Source organism: Bison bison, unplaced genomic scaffold (assembly GCF_000754665.1).
Source record: "Bison bison bison isolate TAMUID 2011002044 unplaced genomic scaffold, Bison_UMD1.0 scf7180017864473, whole genome shotgun sequence".
NCBI classification, from domain to species: Eukaryota; Metazoa; Chordata; class Mammalia; order Artiodactyla; family Bovidae; genus Bison; species Bison bison.
In genome coordinates this window covers 18,284,570-18,305,094 of record NW_011495034.1, presented here as the reverse complement: position 1 = coordinate 18,305,094, position 20,525 = coordinate 18,284,570, and the positions used below count along the sequence as shown (strand labels likewise).

Here is a 20,525-nt window from a genome sequence, read left to right as displayed (position 1 = left end):
GGACACTGAAGCTCAGGGAGGCAAGGTGCCTGCTCGATGTCGGAAACTCTTAGAGCTGAGATGTGAACCCAGCCCTCCCCACCCCACGGGAGGTGCTCTTTGCCACCACAATCCCACAATAATAAGGTCAGGAAGAAAACACCCCAGGGGCTCCTCCAGGAGGTAAGCTTGGCTTTCAGTCACCTTCTTGGAGGTGGGAGAATCTACCATAATTTAGGGGGGACAATTCACACACCCAGTTTGAGATGTTCAAGAACGTGGACTTGGGCTTGGCGGGGATCGCTCAGGGGACGTGGGAAATGACCACATGGCTTTTCCTTGCCCAGTCCCTGCGGCAGGTGAGGCTGAACGAGATTCTGCTGGATTATTCCCGAGATGCTGCTCTGGTTGTCATGTAAGTAGTGACCTGTGTGCTGGAGAAGCCTGATGCCCAGGCCAGAGTGTCAGCTTTAGAGGGCTGGTCACTGGCTGAGGACCCGAGCCTTCCTCTGTGAGGATGAAGGGCCCCAGGCCCATAGAAACACAATCTGGGTGGCTTCTTACTCCTTGACCGGGCCTGCATCCACCCCATGCCCCACGCCCCACACCCCACGCCAGCGCACCAGCTGGCCGAGGTCTTGGGTCCCTGTGTCCCAAGCCTCACCGACTCCCCCACCCTGCTTTCCCCTGTCCATTGCTTTTTCCTGCCAAACTCAGCTTGCCAAAGGGGACCCAGTTTGTTCTGGAAGAAAATCGATTCCTAGTTGTTTGGCCAGCTCTCTCTGGTCACCAGCCACCCCCAGTTGATGTTGGTGCCAGGTCTGGGCAGTGGAATCAGAACCCTGCCCTGGCCGGGGCTGCTCCAGCCTCTCTTGCTGCTGGCCCTGTCTGGTTAGGAGCCGCCTCGGCTGGCCGTTGACCCAGGCTGAATAAGTGGAAGAAGAGGGGAAGGTGACAGTGGTGCGGACAGTCTCATGGAGGCCAAGAGGCAGAACACGGTCAGCCAGGCGCCCAGCCCCCTCTCCCAGGGACAGGCCGGCTCAGAGGGAATGCAGCCCTCTGCCCAGAGGAGCCCCTGACATTTCCTGGGGCGAGCTACCGCAGACTCCACAGGACAGCGGGGAAAGCCGCCGAACCTGTTTGTTCACACCCTGAGACCAGGATGGAGCACACAATTTGTGAGGCTGTGCGCAGTGAGAATGTGGGGCCCTTTGTTCAAAGGCGATTAAGAACGTCAGAATGGTAACAGCAGAGCGTGAAACCCAGCCTGGGACCCGTCTCAGTGCAGGGCTTCGTGACCGCACAGGTGGCTGCCCCCAAAGCTGGCTCTGCCTGGAGCCGTTCTTTCTGGGGCTCATGGGGAGATAATCTTTTCTACAAAGAAAGTGCTCCATGTTTCCTTTGGTGTGGGGACCGTAGTGTAAGGGAAGCAAGTTGATCTCCAAGCCGCTGGCCAATATCTTTCAGAGAACGTTTCTAGGGCCAGGTTAGCCTGGTTGTGGGCCGGGTCAGCAAGTAAGACGGTGACAGCGGCTTCATCCTGGGATGGCTCCCCGACTTTCCCTGGGTGTGGTACTTGGGATGTGCCATCTGGGGCATAGGTGTGCCAGAGCACCTCTTCCTGAGTGCCACCTCTGTTCAGAGAAGCAGATTTGCATTTTGTCTCTGCCATTAGCCCACTGTGTGGCCTTGGGCCAGTAACTCTCCTTCTCTGAGCTCAGCTTCCCTGATTATACATTTTTTTTGAATGTTTATTTTTGGGGCTGCATCGAGTCTCACTTGCAGCACCCAGGTTCTCCATCGTGGCGTGCGGGCTTCTCTCTAGTTGTGGTGCACGGGCTCTAGGGCGCGTGGGCTCTGTAGTTTCTCTTCTAGTTAAGACCCCCAGACTTGTAGTCGTGGCTCTTGGGCTTAGTTGCCCAGAGACATGTGGGCTCTTAGTTCCCTGACCAGGGATAGAACCCATGTCCTCTGCCCTGCAGGGTGGATTCTTAACCCCTAGACCATCAAGGAAGTCCCTCCCTGATTATAGAGAAGAGTTAAATTAATTATTTCCAAGATTCTCTTTCACTCTAACATTCTATGACCCTAAGTTTGCCACTAAAATGAGTCAGACTCAGGCCATAAGAGGAGGAATTTCATCTGGGGAGGAACCACCTGCTGTCACCTCTCCCCTCCCACTCCCCCACCTTCTGGATCTCACAGGGGAAACCCATCCCCACCCCCAGCCTTTCTGGGATTAGCTGATACAAATAAACGGGAGAGGAGAGAGCGGCACACAGGTGCACCCCAGGGCGTCTGCCACAGTTGCCTGAAAGGGCCCTGGCTGTCCAGCCAGCACCACGGGGAGCAGCTGCTCTGCTCCTCCAACCCGGAGACATGCCTTTAAAAGTTCACCCTGAGGGTCCCCTGCTTCAACCATTGAGGGGGCGGGGAGGTGTGGAAAACAGCAAATTCCTCAATTCCTTCTAGATCAGGGTCTGGGGTTGAGCCCAGGAGCCCACATTTCCCAGAAATCCCAAGAATGAGAAAATCCTCCCAAGCCTCCAGGAAATGACAAAAATCACATTTTCTAGCACATCAGAGAGCACACATGGGGCTGTTTTCTAGAGCAGCTTTGAGGCAGAACTGGCTTGTTTGCTGTCTACTAATCAGTGGTTTATCTGATTAACAGTCCTTGTTTGAGCTCAGCTTAAACTGCACACTAATAAACCAGCCTTGTAACTAGCCCAACAACCTTGACCACACTAAGCACATATTTCTGGCATAACTTTTGGGTCTAGACCCCTCTTTTTTCTTATAAACACTCCCTCCTCAAAGCTAAATGCGTGTGTGCTAAGTTGCTTCAGTTGTGTCCGACTCTTTGCAACCCTATGAACTGTAGCCCACTGGCTCCTCTGTCCATGAAATGTTCCAGGCAAAAATACTGGAGCGGGTTGCCGTTTCCTACTCCAGGGCATCTTCCCGACCCAGGGATCAAACCCGTGCTTCCTGTGTCTCCTGTTTGGCAGGCAAGTTCTTTACCACTAGTGGCACCTGGAAGTCACCAAAGACAAATAGTAATAGAATAATAGCAATCAAAGTGCATTTTATTGATTGAGCCTCTGTGACACTCAAGGCATTGGGGTTTATTAATAAAAAAAATTTTTTTTTTCATTTATTTTTTGGCTATACCGAGCAGCATGTGAAATCTTAGTTTACCACCAGGGATTCAATCTGTGCCCCTTGCATTGGGAGCATGGAGTATTAACCACTGGACCACAAGGGCAGTCCTAACTTTTTAAAAAATTTATTTTATTAAAGTATAGTTGATTTATAATGCTATGTTAATTTCTGGTGTATAGCAAAGTGATTCAGTTAGACATATATATACATTCTGTTTCACATTCTTTTCCGTTATGGTTTATCTGAGGGAACTGAATATAGTTCCCTGTGCTACAGAGTAAGGCCTTGCTGTTTATCCAGCCTACACATAATGGTCTGCATCTGCTAATCCCAAACTCCTAAATCCACTGGGCCTTATTAATTTTCAGAACTCTATGAAGTGACTCTGTTTTACCCCCATCCCCACCACAGCACACACCCTTAGGAGACGAGGAAGCTGAGTCTCAGAGAGATTCAGAATCTGCCAGGTGGTAACTAGGGTTTGAAGCCCCAGACGCCGGTTCTGAAGCTCGGTTATCTTTCTGCATCTAGGTTAGATCCAAGGCTGCCTTTCCTTGTGACTAAGCGAAGCAGTTCTGAGCAAAAAGCTCCTTTGTTCTGGAGCAGCTTGATTTCAAAAGATTAGTAGCTTACACCACACACATCCTGTGGGCAGAAACAGAGCGTGTCATTCGCTGGCACTGGGGGAGAGTGCCAAGGGAGTCTGTCCTTTGGACAGGCAGACAGATGGACAGGCTCTGCTCTGAGAGGGAACTTCATGTTGGGGCTTGAAAAGCCACAGCAGGAGTGATGGAGGTCCCCTGCCCTGGATAGTGCAGTTACTAGGCCCCCAAGCCTTAGACATTTCTAATTGCAGTCCCTGAAAAGAACGTATAATACCAGTAGTTCTGTTCAGTCGCTCAGTCGTGTCCAACTCTTTGTGACCCCATGGACTGTAGCACGCCAGGCCTCCCTGTCCATCACCAACTCCTGGAGTCTACTTAAACTCATGTCCATTGAGTCAGTGATGCCATCCAGCCATCTCATCCTCTGTCGTCCCCTTCTCCTCCCACCTGCAATCTTTCCCAGCATCAGGGTCTTTTCCGATGAGTAGTTACCAGTGGGCATTTCCAGCCTTTAGTGTGACTGTCAAATCAGGAAAGTTTGGTTTCAATATTTCCACTTCCCTTTTCCTGGGAAAGGTACCAGAAAAACACAAACTCAGTCTATTAACTAAGGTGACACTGGCTTCATGGAATGTGCTTGTTCCCATGGTGTTCCCTGATCCTGGGGACCTTGCTTTATAAGGGAGGATACTGTTTGTCCCAAAAGAAGCTTTGAGAAGGGAATTTTAAAAAAAGGGACAGCTGTTTGGGGACGTCGATTCTCAGCAGAGGAGGGGTTGCAGTGAGCTGGGATCATGGGGATGGAAAGATCCCAAGACCTTGGGTCATGTCCCAGCTCTGCCACTCACCGGCTGGGTCATCTCGAGCTGGCAAATGGTAATAAGTGGTGACAATACTGCTGACGTCACAAAGTGCTCACTCTACGCCAGTGCTTTTGTGCAGTACCCTTCACGACCTGGGGCTTCTTTGGAACTCATAAGCCTATGACAGAATCATGTGTGTTCACTTTGGGGAAACAAAAACTGAGGCTTAGGGTCAATGAGCCTTTTGTCACAGCCACATGGCTGAGGAAGCGGCAAGCCACGACTCTAGCAGCTTCTCTGACCCAGAGCCAGCCTCTGAAGCCCAGCATTGCACAGCATCCTCCTGTCTGGCCGGTTCCCCCAGCTTTTCCCCCGGGTAGTTTTGAGGTTCAGATGAAACAGTACCTGTGGGTGTACTTTGGGAAAACAAACAAGGTTCAGGCCCATGTAACATGCTGGTGCCCCAGCTTTGTGCACTGCCAGCGGGATCGGTATGATGCCGCCTTCCCGCAAGAGCCGCAAGCAGGGCGGTGGCAGTCATCACCAGGTGTCTTTGGAATCTCAAGATGGTGGAAAAGTCGCTTCCTGAAATAGCCATGAAAGTGTGGCTGAAGAGCCTTCCGAGGGTATGTGGTTATTTGCTTAGCATAGCAGTTCAGACAAGGCAGTTCAGGGAGATGGCAGAGTCCTGCTCCCAAGGCCTTACATATGTGGCAGGAGCCAGGACTAGGCCACTCAGCTGAAACCCATGAACGTATCACTTTGCTGTGGCTGCAGGCAGGGGGGTGGCTGAAGAGGCGAGGCTGGCGTGATCCGAGTGGCTGCAGGAGTGGGATCCGTGAGCCTCGCCGTGAGCCTCAGACTGTTCTCCATACAGGTGAATAAGACAGACCCCACCTGCCCATGCGTGAACAAACATTCTAGCGGAGGGAGACAGACAACAAATAAATGAAAAGAGGATTTGCAAGTGTGAAGTGTTACAAAGATAATGAAACAGGGTGACATGATAAAGAGGGGGAGATGGGATTGAAGAGGGTGATCCGAGAAGGAGGTGCACTTGGGCCAAGACCCGAGGGAGCCAAGCTGAAGAGCTGGGAGCTGGCTCTGCCATCTGGGTGGAAAGAATGTCATATGCCAAGGCCCCGGGGCAGGAACAAGCTGGCCGTTTATTTCAGGAGTGGAAAGGAAGCCTCTGTGGCTGTGTGGGTATGAGGGAGCCTGAGGGCAGTGGGAGGGGAGGTTGTGGAGGCTGGTGGGGCCAGGATCACAGGGGCCTCACAAGCCATGGCTTTGTTTAGAAATGCTTTGTGGGTGAAGTTACATTTCAAGTCATGCTTTCAAGAAGAGCCACAGGTCATTCCTAGGGTGGCTGGGAAGAAGGAGCACTGAAGGGGCCAACAAACAGAGATGCTGTTCAGGAAGCAGACCGGGAGCTGGGCCTCATGGGGAAGGCCCCTGGTTAATTTCCCATCTGCTGCTTCTTCCTGCCCCACAGCACCCTGCCCATAGGGAGGAAGGGGAAGTGCCCGAGCTCACTCTACATGGCCTGGCTGGAGACGCTGTCCCAGGACCTCAGACCTCCAGTCATCCTGATCCGAGGAAACCAGGAGAACGTGCTCACCTTTTACTGCCAGTAACTTCGGGCTTGGCTGCACCTGCCCAAAGCCTGAGCGCAGGGGATGCCTACCTGTCCACGGGCACAGAAGGCATACCCTGTCACATGTAGTATCTGATGATCTGATGGAAGAAGTTGGTAGATTTTCAAACATCGGCTGGACCCCACTCCCATTGGACTTGTGCTCTGGGTTTTGTTTTTATGGGCTCAAGAAGTAGCAGATAGAGTTGTCTGCTCTATCTGGCGGGTCCATATCCCTTTTAAGTTTTCTTTTGCTCTTGATTACAACAAATTAAGATTTCAGTCTTTGATTTGTGTACAAATTTGAGACAGACTTCTGGATGTGTATCTTGGCGGTTTCTACAGACCTTTCCTGGGAGCACCCCCTAAACACGCCTCCCCATACCAATGTCAGGTGAGTGGGCACCCCACATGCACCTGCAACCCTTGCAGGAGGAATACAGGGCCCCTTGAGCCTCCATAATAATGCAAATTTATTTAACTGCCTCTCACTTCCTTCACTTTCAATAATGTGTCTGAAGTGTTTTGGTTGGTTCTTTGGTAAACTGAGACTTTCAAACTTTTCTAGATGGCAACCCACAGTAAGAAATCTATTTGACATTGAAACTTGGAACAAATACAATGAAACAAAAGTGTCACAAAACAATCTTTATCCTTTGCTGAGAAAGACAGAGCTCCTGGCCGAGCACTTGAAGGAGGGAGAGGGGGCTGCCTTTGAGCCATTCAGTGGACTGGGACCAACTCCCACTCCGGATTAGGCAAAGCCTTTCTAGAGCCACATGGAAAACCACTTCCTGGCAAATGGTTGCTCCCTCTTCTGACCTCAAGGAGACTCTGATCCAAGAACAGAGAATGCTTTGACTTTGGGAACTTAAATAAAACACTTCATCATGTTGGAATCTAAATTTTGAACAATGATAATAGCTTTGTTTAAAAAAAAAAGTCTTGAGTTAACAGTGAGGTCAAAAACAATGAAAAGAATAAAAAATACATTTACTCAGTCAACAGAATTTATTTGTTTTGGAACAGGCTGTTTCTCAACTCCGCTGAGTGTTTTGGAAAAATTAACTGTATTGTTTTTTCGACCCTGGATTAAACTTTTCTCTGTGCTTCCACTGGTCCCATAGGTCACAGTGCCGGATTTCCACATGGATGTTTACAGGGGTCACTTACTTTTCCCTTTGCTTCTCTTACATGTGCTTGAAGATGCACAGAGAGCCTGTCTTCTTTAATCTTTTAAAAAGTCTCCCAGGAATTTCAATCTTGCCTCAAACCAACGGGCAGAGAGATTGAGTGGAAAGAGCCAGAGCGTGGCCACCAAGGAACCTGGACTTGAGTTTCTGTGTTCCCCCCAAAACTGACTATGACCTCAGATATGGCCCCTTACCCTCTCTGAGCCGCAGTCTGTGAAATGAGAGAATGGGACTGAGGCAGCTGTCACCAGCCAACTGGCCTGCTGCTGACTGGTTTGGCCCACGTGTTGTTTTTTTTTAATTACGTGTGTATTTCTTTGGGCTGTGCAGGGTCTTCGTTGCTGTGCCGGCTTTCTCTGCTTGTGGTGAGCGGGGGCTACTCTTCGCTGCAGTGCTCGGGCTTTTCTTTGTGGTGGCTGCTCTTGCTGTGGCTCGAGGGCTCTAGAGGGCGCAGGGGCTTAGTTGCTCCAAGGCATGTGCAATCTTCCCGGATCAGGGATGGAACCTGTGTCTCCTGCACTGGCAGGCGGGTTCTTAGCCACCGTACCATCAGGGAAGTCCCCAGTGTGGTTGATTAGTGTTATGGAAGTGAGGGGCACCAGGTGGGGTGGAGAACACATTCCTCAGTACCCCCACCCCCACTGTGGCACACCACTTCCGGCCCTACTGTGTGCTCAGAGGCTGTGAAGACACCCCCCACCACCACCAAGTCATCGCTGGGCATGTGAAGCACTGAGAGATGAAGAGACTTTGGTCCGCTGTGTGTGTGTCTGTGTCTGGATGATAAGATGCTCCACGTCAGTGAGGAGTCCAGCCTGGCACTGTGCCCGGGAAACCACAGAGAGGTGGTCATCAGAGCTGGAGCCCAACACTGCCAGCAGCCACCCTGCCACTGCAGAAGGAACTCCTCACTTATCTCCCCCAGGATCCACTGCTCAGATAGCTCCTGACTTCCCCCCTGGCATTTCAGCCTCCAGATTTCATGTCCTCTTTCAGTTCCTGCCCAGACTTGTGGCTCTGATGTAAGATAGGCTCTCTGAGTTCCCCTCTCAGGCAGAGAGCTGTGGGTCTCACAAGAACACGGAAAGCCCCGTCTGGACTGAATTCCCTTTTACACACCTACCTGGCCTATAGCGTGGCTTGGAGGGCGAGGTGGGTTTCACACAGATGAGACTAGCTGGAACGTTCCTGAACCACCACCTGGCTGAGAGGTCCCCAAGTACATGCAAAGCAGCCAGGTTTTGCTTGTAGCTGTGTATAGCTCAGGAGAGCAGGAAAAAAAAAAAAAAAGTACCAGCCACTTTCGAAGTGTTCACAGAAACGGGGCCCAGGAAAGTCCAGCCACCAGCTTTGTTGGTAATTGCCCACTTGAAATGAGGGTCAAACTTATGACCGAAAGCACAAGTGTGACATGAGTGCCCCTGCCTGAAAGGGAGCCATAACAAACACAGTTTCTAAAAATACCATGTGGTCTAGTGTTAAGAAAAACCACCTGGCTGGGAGGCAAAACAGCAGAATGTCATACGGTTAAAAGACAGTAGCAAGAAAAGATAAGTGTTTTCTGCTCCAGCTTATAGGAGAGTTACAAAAGAAAATGTTCTAAGGATGCAAAAGAGGGAAAAGAGAGAGTAAAGACTAAGGTGGAGAGTGGAGGGAACTTCCCAGGGACTATTAAGACTCCATGCTCCCAAGGCAGGGGCTCCCCGTTGGACCCCTGGTCAGGCAACTAGATCTCCCGTGCTGAAACTAAAAAAAAAAATCTCACACGCTGCAACTAAAGATCTCACATGGCATAGCTAAAGATCCCACGTGCCACAACAAAACTGACGGTCCCGCATGCTGCAACTAAGACCCGGTACAGCCAAATAAATAAATAATAAAAAATAATAATTCCCTCCACCCTCCACTTTAGTCTTTGCTCCCTCTTTTGCGTCTTTAGAGCATTTTCTTTTGTGACTCTCCTATGTGACTCGCTTTTGTAATTCTCCAAACTAGGTATGTTTGGAGAACAAGAAATAAACCATTCTTCCTGGTTTAAGAGAGTTGTGAACTGGGAGAAAATAAGATAGAGAAGGTCTTCAAGTGCAAGGCCCCCATGGGGAGGCTGAGGAGCTCAGAACTGATTCAAAGGCACTAGGGAGCCACTGAGGGTAAAGGAAGCCTGAGCCTGAGGAAGTTTGGCCAGACAGGAGATAGAGGAGGCTGGAGGAGAGAAGGCAGGGTGCCCAGAGAGGACGATATGCAGAACTGCCAAAGCAAGCCAGCAAGCCTCAACAGTCTTCAGATTGACAAAGAGCAGGGGAAAGAGGAGGAAGAAATGGCATCTTCCAGAACTGAGAATGGCCTGGATGTACGTGTAGACGGAACAGGGCCCCAGAAATTGAGCCTGCGCAGCTGTAAGAACAAACTGTGTCACATGGAGGATGAGGGATCAGGCTTCCTGCTGGAGGAAATGAGCAAGTAGGTGGGTTTGGTTTCGAAGACACCCCAGGGGTCAGAAATGTGGTCCTGGAGCTCAGGAAGAGCTCATGGTGTCCACTGTTTCAGCCTGAAACTCTGAAAGCAGAGACCATAAGTAGATTTGGGAGTCACACTCATGGACAGGAAATCAAAGTCATAGCTTGAGTGAGATCACCAAGAAAGAGTGTGAAGGGAATGGAGAGGGCTCCATTTAGGGGCAGGAAGAAGAGGCAGCCAACAAAGCAGCCTAGAAAAGATCATTAGTGGGGGAATATTACTCAGTCATAAAAAAGGAACAAAATAATGCCATTTGCAGCAACCTAGCGATTGTCACACTGAGTGAAGTAAGTCAGACACAGAAAGACAAATATTATATGCATATGATATCACATAAATGGAATATTTTTTTTAAAAAAAGGTACAAATGAACTTCCAAAACAGAAGTAGAGTCACAAACATAGAAAACAAACTCATCGTTACCAGAGGATAAAGAGGGGCAGGGTAAATTGGGAGAATGGGATTAACATATATACACACACACATATATATATATATTAGATAACAAGAGCCTACTGTATAGCACAGGGAACTCTACCCAATACTCTGTAATGGCCTATATGGGGAAAAAAATCTTAAAAAAAGAATGGATACACATACAAGTATGACTGAGTCACTTTGCTGCACACCTGAAGCTAACACAACATTGTGAATCAGCTAAACTCCAATAAAAATTTTTTGGAAAAGACCATTGGTGGGGCAGGAGGAAAACCCCGGTAACCAAGAGCCTCAGAAGGCACCAGGGTCCAAGAAGCACAGAACTGTCGGCTCTCATGTTACCCAATTGCCAGATGTAAAGTCACTGCTGAATTGCAGTTCTGGGCATCACTAGGAGCCTTAGAATAATTCAGTAAGGTGGTAGGTCAGGGACCCCAGACTGAGGAACAGTTGGTGGAGGGGGAAGGAAAGCAGCAGATATACATATAGACCTGTGCTTGAGTGACCCAGCAATGGGGAGAAAAACAACAATACGGTGAGGAAAAAAGGTGGACCTTGGAGGAGAAGCAGAGATTGTTGTTGTCTTAGGGGGTGTGTCAGTCAGGATAATGCTAGATTCTGCTGCAGTCATAAATTACCCTCTAAATGTTAGCAGCTTATATGATAAAGATCAATTTCTCTCTTGCAAATATTCCTATGCTGGGTAAGCCCTCTTGTCCACCTCAAGTCCCAGTGATTACTCCCATCTTGGGAGGCAACCACTTCAGCCAGTAGCTTCCAATTCACTGAGGAAGGGGAAGAGAGCAGGAGGGTGGTGCACTGGCTTTCAAATGCTTCTGCTCAGAAGTGACCTGTTGCTTCCACTCAAAGTCCATGAGCCAAATAATTCACATGGCACCACCTTGCTGCAAGAGTGCTGGAAAATGGGGAGGACCATAGAAGTATTCATTGGGCAATAAATGTCTCTGTCATGGGTGGGAATGAGAGAAATATAGGTCAGAGGGGGAAGATTTAACATGCAAGGAAGAGAGTGATGAAAAGGTAGTAATGGAGAATCAACAAAATGTGGGGGGAATTTTGCTAAGCAGCACAGAAGGCATTTGAGCAAACTCTGGGAGATGGTGAAGGACAGAAGCCTGGTGTGCTGCAGTCCATGGGTCGCAAAGAGTTGGACATGACATGCAAAGAGTTGAACAACAAGGAAGGCATAGCTATTGTCTGCCATCTCAAGGGTGCAAAATTCCCAGGACACTTGCCCTTGTGCCAGTCTCTGCCAAGGCTTCTAAGCACCAGGTCATAAAACAAATGTGCAGAATGAATAATTAGGGACATGTTCTCCAGTGATGGGATGGGCCAAGCAAGAAGGATGGAAGGCCAAGGTGCGAAAAATCCAAGAATGACCAAAGTACGTGAGCTCCAAAGTGGATGGAGAGACTGGAAGTGAGCCGCAAGATTTGAGAACGCTTGAGGGGCTGGTAGCAGGAGGACAAAAAAGATGCTCAGGGGGAGTGGGAGAGAGAGATGGAGAAGAATGTGGGGGAGTTTGTGGTCCGTATGTGTGCATTTCAAGGTGTGAGATTCTGCAGGAGGTGTTGGAGCAAAATCTAGGGTGTCTGTCATTTGACTGTGAGCTCTGTGAAGGTGGCAATTGGCATGAACCTTTTAGTCACTGGGTGGCAGGAAGACTTTGAGGACCAGAGCAGCTGGAGGGTATTCATGGCATGTTTACTGGCTGGCATGGGGGTATTTGAATATCTTAACCACTGAGATGGCTGAGTGAGTGCTCTTCAGCCCTGATGGTGACCACATCTGACTCATCTTTGCTTCCCAGCATCCAACACAGAGCTTAGCACAGGGAGGGCACTCAGTAAATGCTTGGCAAGTGAATGAATGGATGAATGGATCATGTCCAATGGGCAGTGGGAACAGAGTAGAGCAGAGATAGAAGTAAGTGGATATGAATGAAAGGGAGTGTGATCAGGAAGCTAGAACCATTATGATGGGCAAAGGACGGGACTTCCCTGTCGGTCCAGTGGTTACAACTCCACTTTCCCAATGCAGGAGACCTGGGTTCGATCCCTGGTCAGAGAACTAAGATCTCGCATGCCATGCAGCCAAAAAAAAAAAAAAGAGAGAGAGAGAGAGAGAGAGACAGAGAGAGATGGGCAAAGCAAAGGATGTAAAGGAAGTTTGTAACCTTGGAAGAGACTTCTAGACGTCAAAAGACTGTAATTGCAGTCAGGTAAACCTTCTCATCAGCCCTGGGATTTCAGTACTTTGGCCACCTCATGCGAAGAGTTGACTCATTGGAAAAGACTCTGATGCTGGGAGGGATTGGGGGCAGGAGGAGAAGGGGACGACAGAGGATGAGATGGCTGGATGGCATCACTGACTCGATGGACGTGAGTCTGGGTGAACTCCGGGAATTGGTGATGGACAGGGAGGCCTGGCGTGCTGCGATTCATGGGGTTGCAAAGAGTCGGACACGACTGAGCGACTGAACTGAACTGAACTGAAACCTTCTCATGAGAAGAGAGAAGCTGCTAAGATGCACACCAGCTTAGAAGAAGCACTGGGGAGGGGGAGATGGGAGAAGGGCTGCCTTCAATGGGAAATGTTCAAAAGTCTTGTCTTAGAGAAAGGTAGGGTTGATTAACCTGAGGAGGTTTTGGGAATTGGGGCAAGGTGCATGGGGAGAGAGCCAGAGCCTGTTTATAAAGAACCAGACCCACAGGTAAAATCTTGCTGATCTGAGTGATTGACTTAGGCCTAGGGCAGGAAAAGGTGGCCAGACCAGGGGAGAGATGAGCAGTTAAGAGGAATGAACAGAGATGTTTGTTATGGGCTGGGAAAGGAGAAGCCCAGAGTTCAAAGGGAGGGCCGAGCAAGAAAATTCATGGAGGAGAGTAATAAGTCCCACCATTATAACAAGAACATTGCTATCTCTGTGATCTTATACATCTTTGCTTAAGTGCTAGATCTAGTCTGAAACCAGCCTGGGGAAGCTGGAGGTTTTGCTAGAGAAAAAAGAAAGAAACTAACACACAGTCGAAATTCTACTTGGAGTATAGGAAAGATTTTTTTATTTATGAATGCTTTGCTAAGTCACTTCAGTCGTGTCCGACTCTCTGCGACCCCACAGACGGCAGCCCACCAGGCTTCCCCGTCCCTGGGATTCTCCAGGCAAGAACACTGGAGTGGGTTGCCATTTCCTTCTCCAATGCATGAAAGTGAAAAGTGAAAGTGAAGTCGCTCAGTCGTGTCCGACTCCCAGCGAACCCTTGGACTGCAGCCCTCCAGGCTCCTCCATCCATGGGATTTTCCAGGCAAGAGCACTGGAGTGGAGTGCCACTGCCTTCTCCGTTTATTTATGAAAAAACCCATAAAAAATTGGGGTCTGGAGGCCTGAGTGTTATAAAACTTAAGATGAGGCACTATAAAACTTAAGATGAATAAACACTGTTTTTTCCTTTTCTTTTTAAAGCAAAATGCTGAACTACAATCAGAATATTTAGAAGAGGGCTGGACTGGTAGCTGTGATGAGGAACTGTGGGCTTCTGACGTTGCCTGGACCCCAGAGTTCAGCCATGATCCTGCCTGGGATGCAGGCCTGGAGGGCAGGGCCTACCTGAGTGCTGTTTGCCCTGAAGCCAAACCCAAGCAGCCAGGACAGTCATGAAGCTGGAGCTACTGTGAATATTTATGGACAAGTTTTTGTTTAAATTCCTGATTTCAACTACTTTGGATATATCCCTAGGAATGGAATTGCTGGGTCATGTGAAAATTCTCTGTTTAGCTTATCAAGTGAATTAACCCCAGGTACATTTTTAAACCTTGTGAAATCTCAGATTAGCTTCCCTGATACCTCAGTTGGTAAAGAATTCACCTGCAATGCAGGAGACCCCGGTTCAATTCCTGGGTGGGGAAGATCCGCTGGAGAAGGGAAAGGCAACCCACTCCAGTATTCTTGGACTTGCCTTGTAGCTCAGCTGGTAAAGAATCTGCCTGCCATGTGGGAGACCTGGGTTTTATTCTGGTCTAGAAAATTCCATGGACTGGATAGTCCATGGGATCACAAAGAGTCGGACTCGACTGGGCAACTTTCACTTTCATGCAGTTAACTGGGCTTCCCAGGTGGCACTGGTGGTAAAGAACCCGCCTGGCAATGCAGGAGAGATGAGACTTGGGTTCGATCCCTAGGTTGGGAAGATTCCCCTGGAAGAGGGCATAGCAAGTCACTCCAGTATTTGTCTGGAGAATCTCATGGACAGAGGAGCCTGGCAGGCTAGAGTCAGTCCATAGCGTCACAAAGAGACGGACACAACTGAAGCAACTTAGCAGACATACACGCAATCAAGTTATTTAAACTCCCCGTGCCTCCATTTCCCTAGCTGTGAGATAGCAATAACAAAAGCATTCTACTTCATTAGGTTGCTGTGAGGATCAAATGCAAAGTTCTGGAAGCTGTGTATCCAGCACCTGGTAAGCACTCCCCTGTCTTAGCCAGTAGCTCTGTTCATGAACCCATCTTTGTTCCCAAGCCTCTTTCCCTCCTACCTTATTGCTGCTATGTCTTTTTCCCCCGCATCTTTTTTCACATTTCCTTTTTAACTCTATACTAGCGCTGATTTCTCTTCTTCTCAAACCCAGCCTTCCTCATGATGCGGATCCACACATGATTCTGGTCATGTGCCTTCTACTCCTCAAAAACCTTACTGCCCACAAAATAAAACCAGCTCTCAAGGATGAACATACAGTCTTCCCTGAGCTGGTCCCAAGAATTCTTTCCAGTCTTACCTCTTGCTGACATCATCATCATTATTATTTTAAAATAAACTCTGGGGAAATTCCCTGGTGGCTGCCACTGATTTTTCACAAGGACTGTATAATTTTATACTCCTACCAGCCATGTATGAGAGTTCTTATTGCTCCATATTTTTTCAATACTTGGTGTTGTAAGAGTCTTCACTTAAAAAAAAAAAAGAGCTCCTTGGATGATTCAGTTTCGCAATCAGGCTTAGAAATCTGTAGACTGGACTTGTTGCAGTTCCCTGAATATTATTAGCTAATATTAACTGAGCACTTGCAAAGTGTCTGGCTCTTTCCCAAGATCTTATCAATGTTATATCATTTAAATATCACAACAACTCTGTGAAAGAGACACTATTATTCTTCCTATTTTACAGATGAGGACAATTAGGAAGAGGGAGGTTGAGTAACTTGCCTAAGGTCACATAGCTCATAAGCGATGTAAGTTGGGTTTGAAATAGGCACTTTGGCTCTTCATCCATCAGTTGAACTACTGACTTTTACTTGCCCATACAAATTGTGTATAAATCCCCTATTGGGCTTAATCAGTAATTGCTGACATTGTATTTTAAAAATCTTTATTATGTGGCTGTGTCAGGTCTTAGTTGCAGCATGTAGAATCTTTCCTTGAGCATGGATTCTCTAGTTGTGTTGTGTAGACTCAATAGCTGTGGCACAGGAACCTAACAGGTTCCTAAGGCTTAGTTGCTCCACAACATGTGGGATCTTAGTTCTCCTCCCTGTGATCTAACCCACGTCCCATACATTGCAAGACAGATTCTTAACTACTGGACCACGAGGGAAGTCCCTGTCATTATTATTTTTACTCAAATCCCACTCATCCTTCAAAATTCAGGTCAAATTCCTCCTCTCTATCCAGGTTTCCGTCTCCCCCTCTCCTTCTTCCTCTGTGTAATCCCTCAGTGTAACATAAGTCCTTCAACAATGTGTGAGACTTTTAGGTTGACTTTTATTTCTGTTTTTACACTGTCTTATCATGCTCATTATATTTCTAAGGTCACTGAGATTAGGGTCACTTCATGTTTATCTTTCTATTCCCAGCATGTTGACCTGAATTTAATGTCTTTATAAATATTGTTGCCCATCTGTATCCACCAATTCAACCAACCACGGATGGAAAATATTCTGAAGAAAAAAGTTCCAAAAAGTTCCAAAAAGCAAAACTTAATTTGCCCCCACTCTGGCAACTATTTACATAGCATTTAAATTGTATTTACAGTTATTTACATAGCATTTACATTGTATTTGGTATCATAAGTAATCTAGATATGATTCAAAATATATTGAGAGAATGGGACTTCCCTGGTGGTCCAGTGGTTAAGACTCCAAATTTTGCAGGCTTGATCCCTGGTCAGGAACTATGTGCCTCATGGCCAAAAGGTTTTTAGAAAAAATATATATGGGAGGATGTTGCATTGGTTATATGCAAATACTACACCATTTTATAGAAGAGACTAGAGCAGCAAAGGATTTTTCTATGGGGTGGGGGAAGTCCTAGACCCAATCCTCCATGCACATGAGGAACAATTCTGTGCTACAGGCAGAATCACAGAAGTCCTTTACAAGTTGTTGTCTCAGAGAGAGAACTCAACAGGGAATCAAGAAATCCACTTGCCTTTTCCCTAGGAAAAAACACGCCCCTTTACTTTCTTTCTACTGAGTGAAAATGGATGTGCCGTTTTAAGGGGACCTGCTTCTTCTCACTGTCGGCTACAGGAAACCACGTTATGTGGCATCATTAATTACCCAATGAAGCTGTTATCTTCTGCCTGGCTGTCTCCTCCAAGGCCTCTGCTTGTCTTATCTGGTCTGGCCTCACTGGTCAGCTTCTCACTAGTTGCAAGACTACCAGATCATAACCAGTCATTTTTTTCCATCCTGATGTATGAAAAACAGGGCCAGCTACATAATTTGTGAGACCGGGTGAAAAATGAAAATGCAGGACTTCAAAATTTATTCAATATTTTCAGAAGGACATTAAACCAAGAGCAGGGCCCAACAGGTGTCACACGGGTGAAGCCTGCCTGGATGAAAAAGGGACTGAGCCCTTCTCAGCTGACAAAAACCAATCACAGGAAGTTCAGCATGGGGCCAATAATCTCCAAAGCCTTCCACTTCCCTTCTTGGTACAAAGACTGCTGAAATGGAAACCACCCCTGTTCTGTGTTACATTAAGGCTGATTGTTATGCATTGAACAGCGTCCTCCAATTCCCTGACAGCGCAGTTGGTAAAGAATCCCCGCATGCAATGTAGGAGACCCCAGTTTGATTCCTGAGTCAGGAAGATCTGCTGGAAAAGGGATAGGCTACCCACTCCAGTACTCTTGGGCTTCCCTTGTGGCTCAGCTGGTAAAGAATCCGCCTGCAGTGTGGGAGACCTGGGTTCGATCCCTGGATTAGGAAGATCCCCTGGAGAAGAGAAAGGCTACCCATTTCAGTATTCTGACCTGGAGAATTCCATGGACTGTATAGTCCATGGGGTCTCCAAGAGTCAGACACAACTGAGTAACTTTCACTTTCATCACCCGCCACCCGCACCCCATGTATGTTATTGTATTTGGAAATGGGGTCTTTGCAGATGATCAATTAAAATGAGGTCATTAGGGTAAAACCCTAATCCCATATGGCTGGTGTCCTTATAAAAAAGAGGGGGCAACTGGGACACAGAGACATGCATAAAGAAAATGATGTGAGGGCATGAACACTGGGGGTGGGGGGAGGAATGACACATGGTGACCATGAAGGCAGAAATGGCGAGGATGCAGCATCACCCCAACAAATGCCAGCGATTGCCGGCAGGGAAGAGATTCTCCCATATTGCCTTCAGAAGAGCGAACCCTGCCCAACACCTTGATCTCAGACTTCTAGCCTCTAGAGCTGTGAGACACTTAATGCATTTCTGTCCTTTAAGCCACCCCGTTTGTGGCACTGCACCCACCCGGCACTACATCCGCCAACCAGACCAGGTTCCTCCTGTTCCTCTCTTGCCCTTGCCAAACTTCTGACACCTGGCAAAACAGATAGCCCAACAAGATTGGAACAAGGATGGGCTAAGCACAATGGCAGTTTTATTGTTTCAAGACCTTTTTTCCTACAGAGAGAGGGAGGGTCTACAGCAGCAAGGTCTTTGAGGTCACTTTTTAGGATAACCGAATCCTGCCTTCCCTCCTCAGACCGTTTCAAGGAAGCATATGTTAGTATCCTATAGACTGAGGACTTTTTCGAACAGCCCCCAGCTTAACCAGGACTATGCCCTGCCTGCCACTCATTAGTATGATGTCCCACATTAGGGGTGTAACTTTCAAGACTGAGGTCACAGATGAACAGGCCACATTGGCTCAGATTCCTGTATCCTTAACCCAGGAAGGATCCGCCCTTCTTCCTGGCCCTCTTAGGGCGCTGCAAACTGGGTTCGCCCAGCAGTTCTTTGAGCCGCGGCAAGGGTCGGGGTGGCGCGGCCTGCCCTGGGGGCCTGACGTCTCGGGCCACCCCTGGGAAGGGAAAGAGTAAGTGGGACTGGGGGCAAAGGGGCGGGGGTGCTGCTTTGTGAGGAAACAATTTGCAGGGGCCGCCAAACCGGGAGTCTGCAGGGACGACCCTCCCTAAACGGCCTTGAGTAACCCGAGCCACGGAGCAAGCCAGTGTCCTCAGGGCTGAGGCGCCCCGCGCGGGGAGCACGCACCCCAGCATGGTCTCCGAACCCGGGGTCCCCAGCCGCAGCCGCGACTCCGGGTGACGCCACCGCGGCGGGTTGCATCAGCCCGAGTCCACGGGCCTTGGCCCGCCCTTCCGCCTACGGAGCTGGGCGCCGATTGGGCCACGTTAGGGCAGGGGCCTCTGCCTCAGCCAATGGGCGACAGCCACAAAGGGTTCTGTCCGCAGAGTCTGGGCGCGGGGTGTCTATAAAAGGTGCCGGAGGCGGGGGCGCGCGCCCCGGAGACTGGAACCGTCGTTGCGGGGGTTGCTGGCGGCTGGGACGCTTCCTCCCTGCTGTCTGGGGGTGCCGCCGACATGGAGCCTGAGCCCGAGCCCGTCACGCTCCTGGTGAAGAGCCCCAACCAGCGCCACCGAGACTTGGAGCTGAGCGCCGACCGCAGCTGGAGCGTGGGCCGCCTCAAGGCCCATCTGAGCCGCGTCTACCCCGAGCGCCCGGTGAGAGGGGGGCCCCGACTCCCGCTGCCAGCATCCCTCAACCCCGGCTGTCATCCTCGCAGCGCTCTTCGCGCCCCTCCCCCCTAGAGAGGCCATGTCCACCTCCCCTCTCCCCGTACCCTTTCCCTTCGCCGGCCGGCCTCCAATGGCTGCTCCCCCCAAATCCAGTTTCCCAGGCCTGTGGTCTCCCCCTTTTAGTGCCCTACCGCCGTAGGCGTCCCTTGACCTGGCCCCGTGACTGTCACTTCCTCCTTTTAGGCCGCCATCGCCCCGCCTTCCTGACGGGGCGCCTTCCCCTGTCACGTCGCCTTCTAGGCCCCCAAACTCTGCCGTATACCTCTCCAGACTCCTTCTCGTCCCCTAGATCTGGTTTCCAGCCTTAGCCAAGCCTCTGAAACAGCAGTTTGACCTTGGGTGAATAATTTCATCCTCCAAACCTCAGTTTTCCCCAAACGTCAGAGCGACGTGTTCCTGGTTAGGATCGTATCCGATTAAGTTAGAAAGAAATAAGGAAATAAGAAAACGTGAAGGCTGCAGAATGAGTTTTCTGATGTGGCCTCTCATTGCGGAGAGGAGAGTGCAGGGGCTAAGCCTAGGCCAGTGGCTATAGAGAAGCATGGTGAACGCCGGGCCGTGTGTACCTAAGGCCCCACACCCAGAAGCAAGGACGTGGCTATTCCCCTCCCCGTCCACCTTCCGCCACGGGGGCCCCTCCCTGTGAGCTGGACTCCGCAGCCTCTGCCTAGTCCCAGGGAGGAGCCTCGTGCGCTTTCTGGTAAAGAGTGACTTAGAACGCAAATAGGTGGAAGGAACCTCCCCGAGTCTGGGTTTTAAAGACTTTGGTCCCACAATTACAGAGATTTCCTTGCTTTGTTTTGGTTGACACATCTGTCAACATCACCCTTAGCGACAGCCCTCCCTCCCCACCACGTGATGGAAGCCATGAACTGGACCTTCCTGTATTTACTTTCTACTCTAATATTATGTAAGTGTCAGCAGTGTTCTTTGCTGCCCACGGCTGTAATTCGCCTCCATCAAACAGGAGAGGGCATCACGTCAGGACGAGATTGTGAAATTGTGCCTCCTTATCTGGCGTGCTGCGATTCATGGGGTCGCAAAGAGTCGGACACGACTGAGCAACTGATCTGATCTGATCTGAAGCGTTACAACGTGCCACGGCTCATGGGTCAGGTTGTTTTTGCTCCGT

The 20,525-nt window shown here is 49.3% G+C and overlaps 2 protein-coding genes across 3 annotated transcripts in view; both read left to right on the top strand.

The window, feature by feature from the left end:
• Positions 1-9,114, top strand: part of SLC12A3 (solute carrier family 12 (sodium/chloride transporter), member 3) — a 42,525-nt gene extending 33,411 nt beyond the window's left edge. For both annotated transcript variants that reach the window (XM_010861907.1, XM_010861906.1), the window contains exons 25-26: positions 327-394; positions 6,048-9,114. In XM_010861907.1, coding sequence (XP_010860209.1) covers positions 327-394; positions 6,048-6,189 — 210 coding nt within the window. In that variant the 3' untranslated portion in view covers positions 6,190-9,114. The remainder of the gene's footprint in view (positions 1-326; positions 395-6,047) is intronic.
• Positions 9,115-18,570: 9,456 nt separating this feature from the next.
• The window catches only part of HERPUD1 (homocysteine-inducible, endoplasmic reticulum stress-inducible, ubiquitin-like domain member 1), an 11,761-nt gene continuing 9,806 nt past the window's right edge, over positions 18,571-20,525 (top strand). The window contains exon 1 of the mRNA XM_010861905.1: positions 18,571-19,318. Within this exon, the coding sequence (XP_010860207.1) occupies positions 19,178-19,318 (141 nt within the window). The 5' untranslated portion in view covers positions 18,571-19,177. The remainder of the gene's footprint in view (positions 19,319-20,525) is intronic.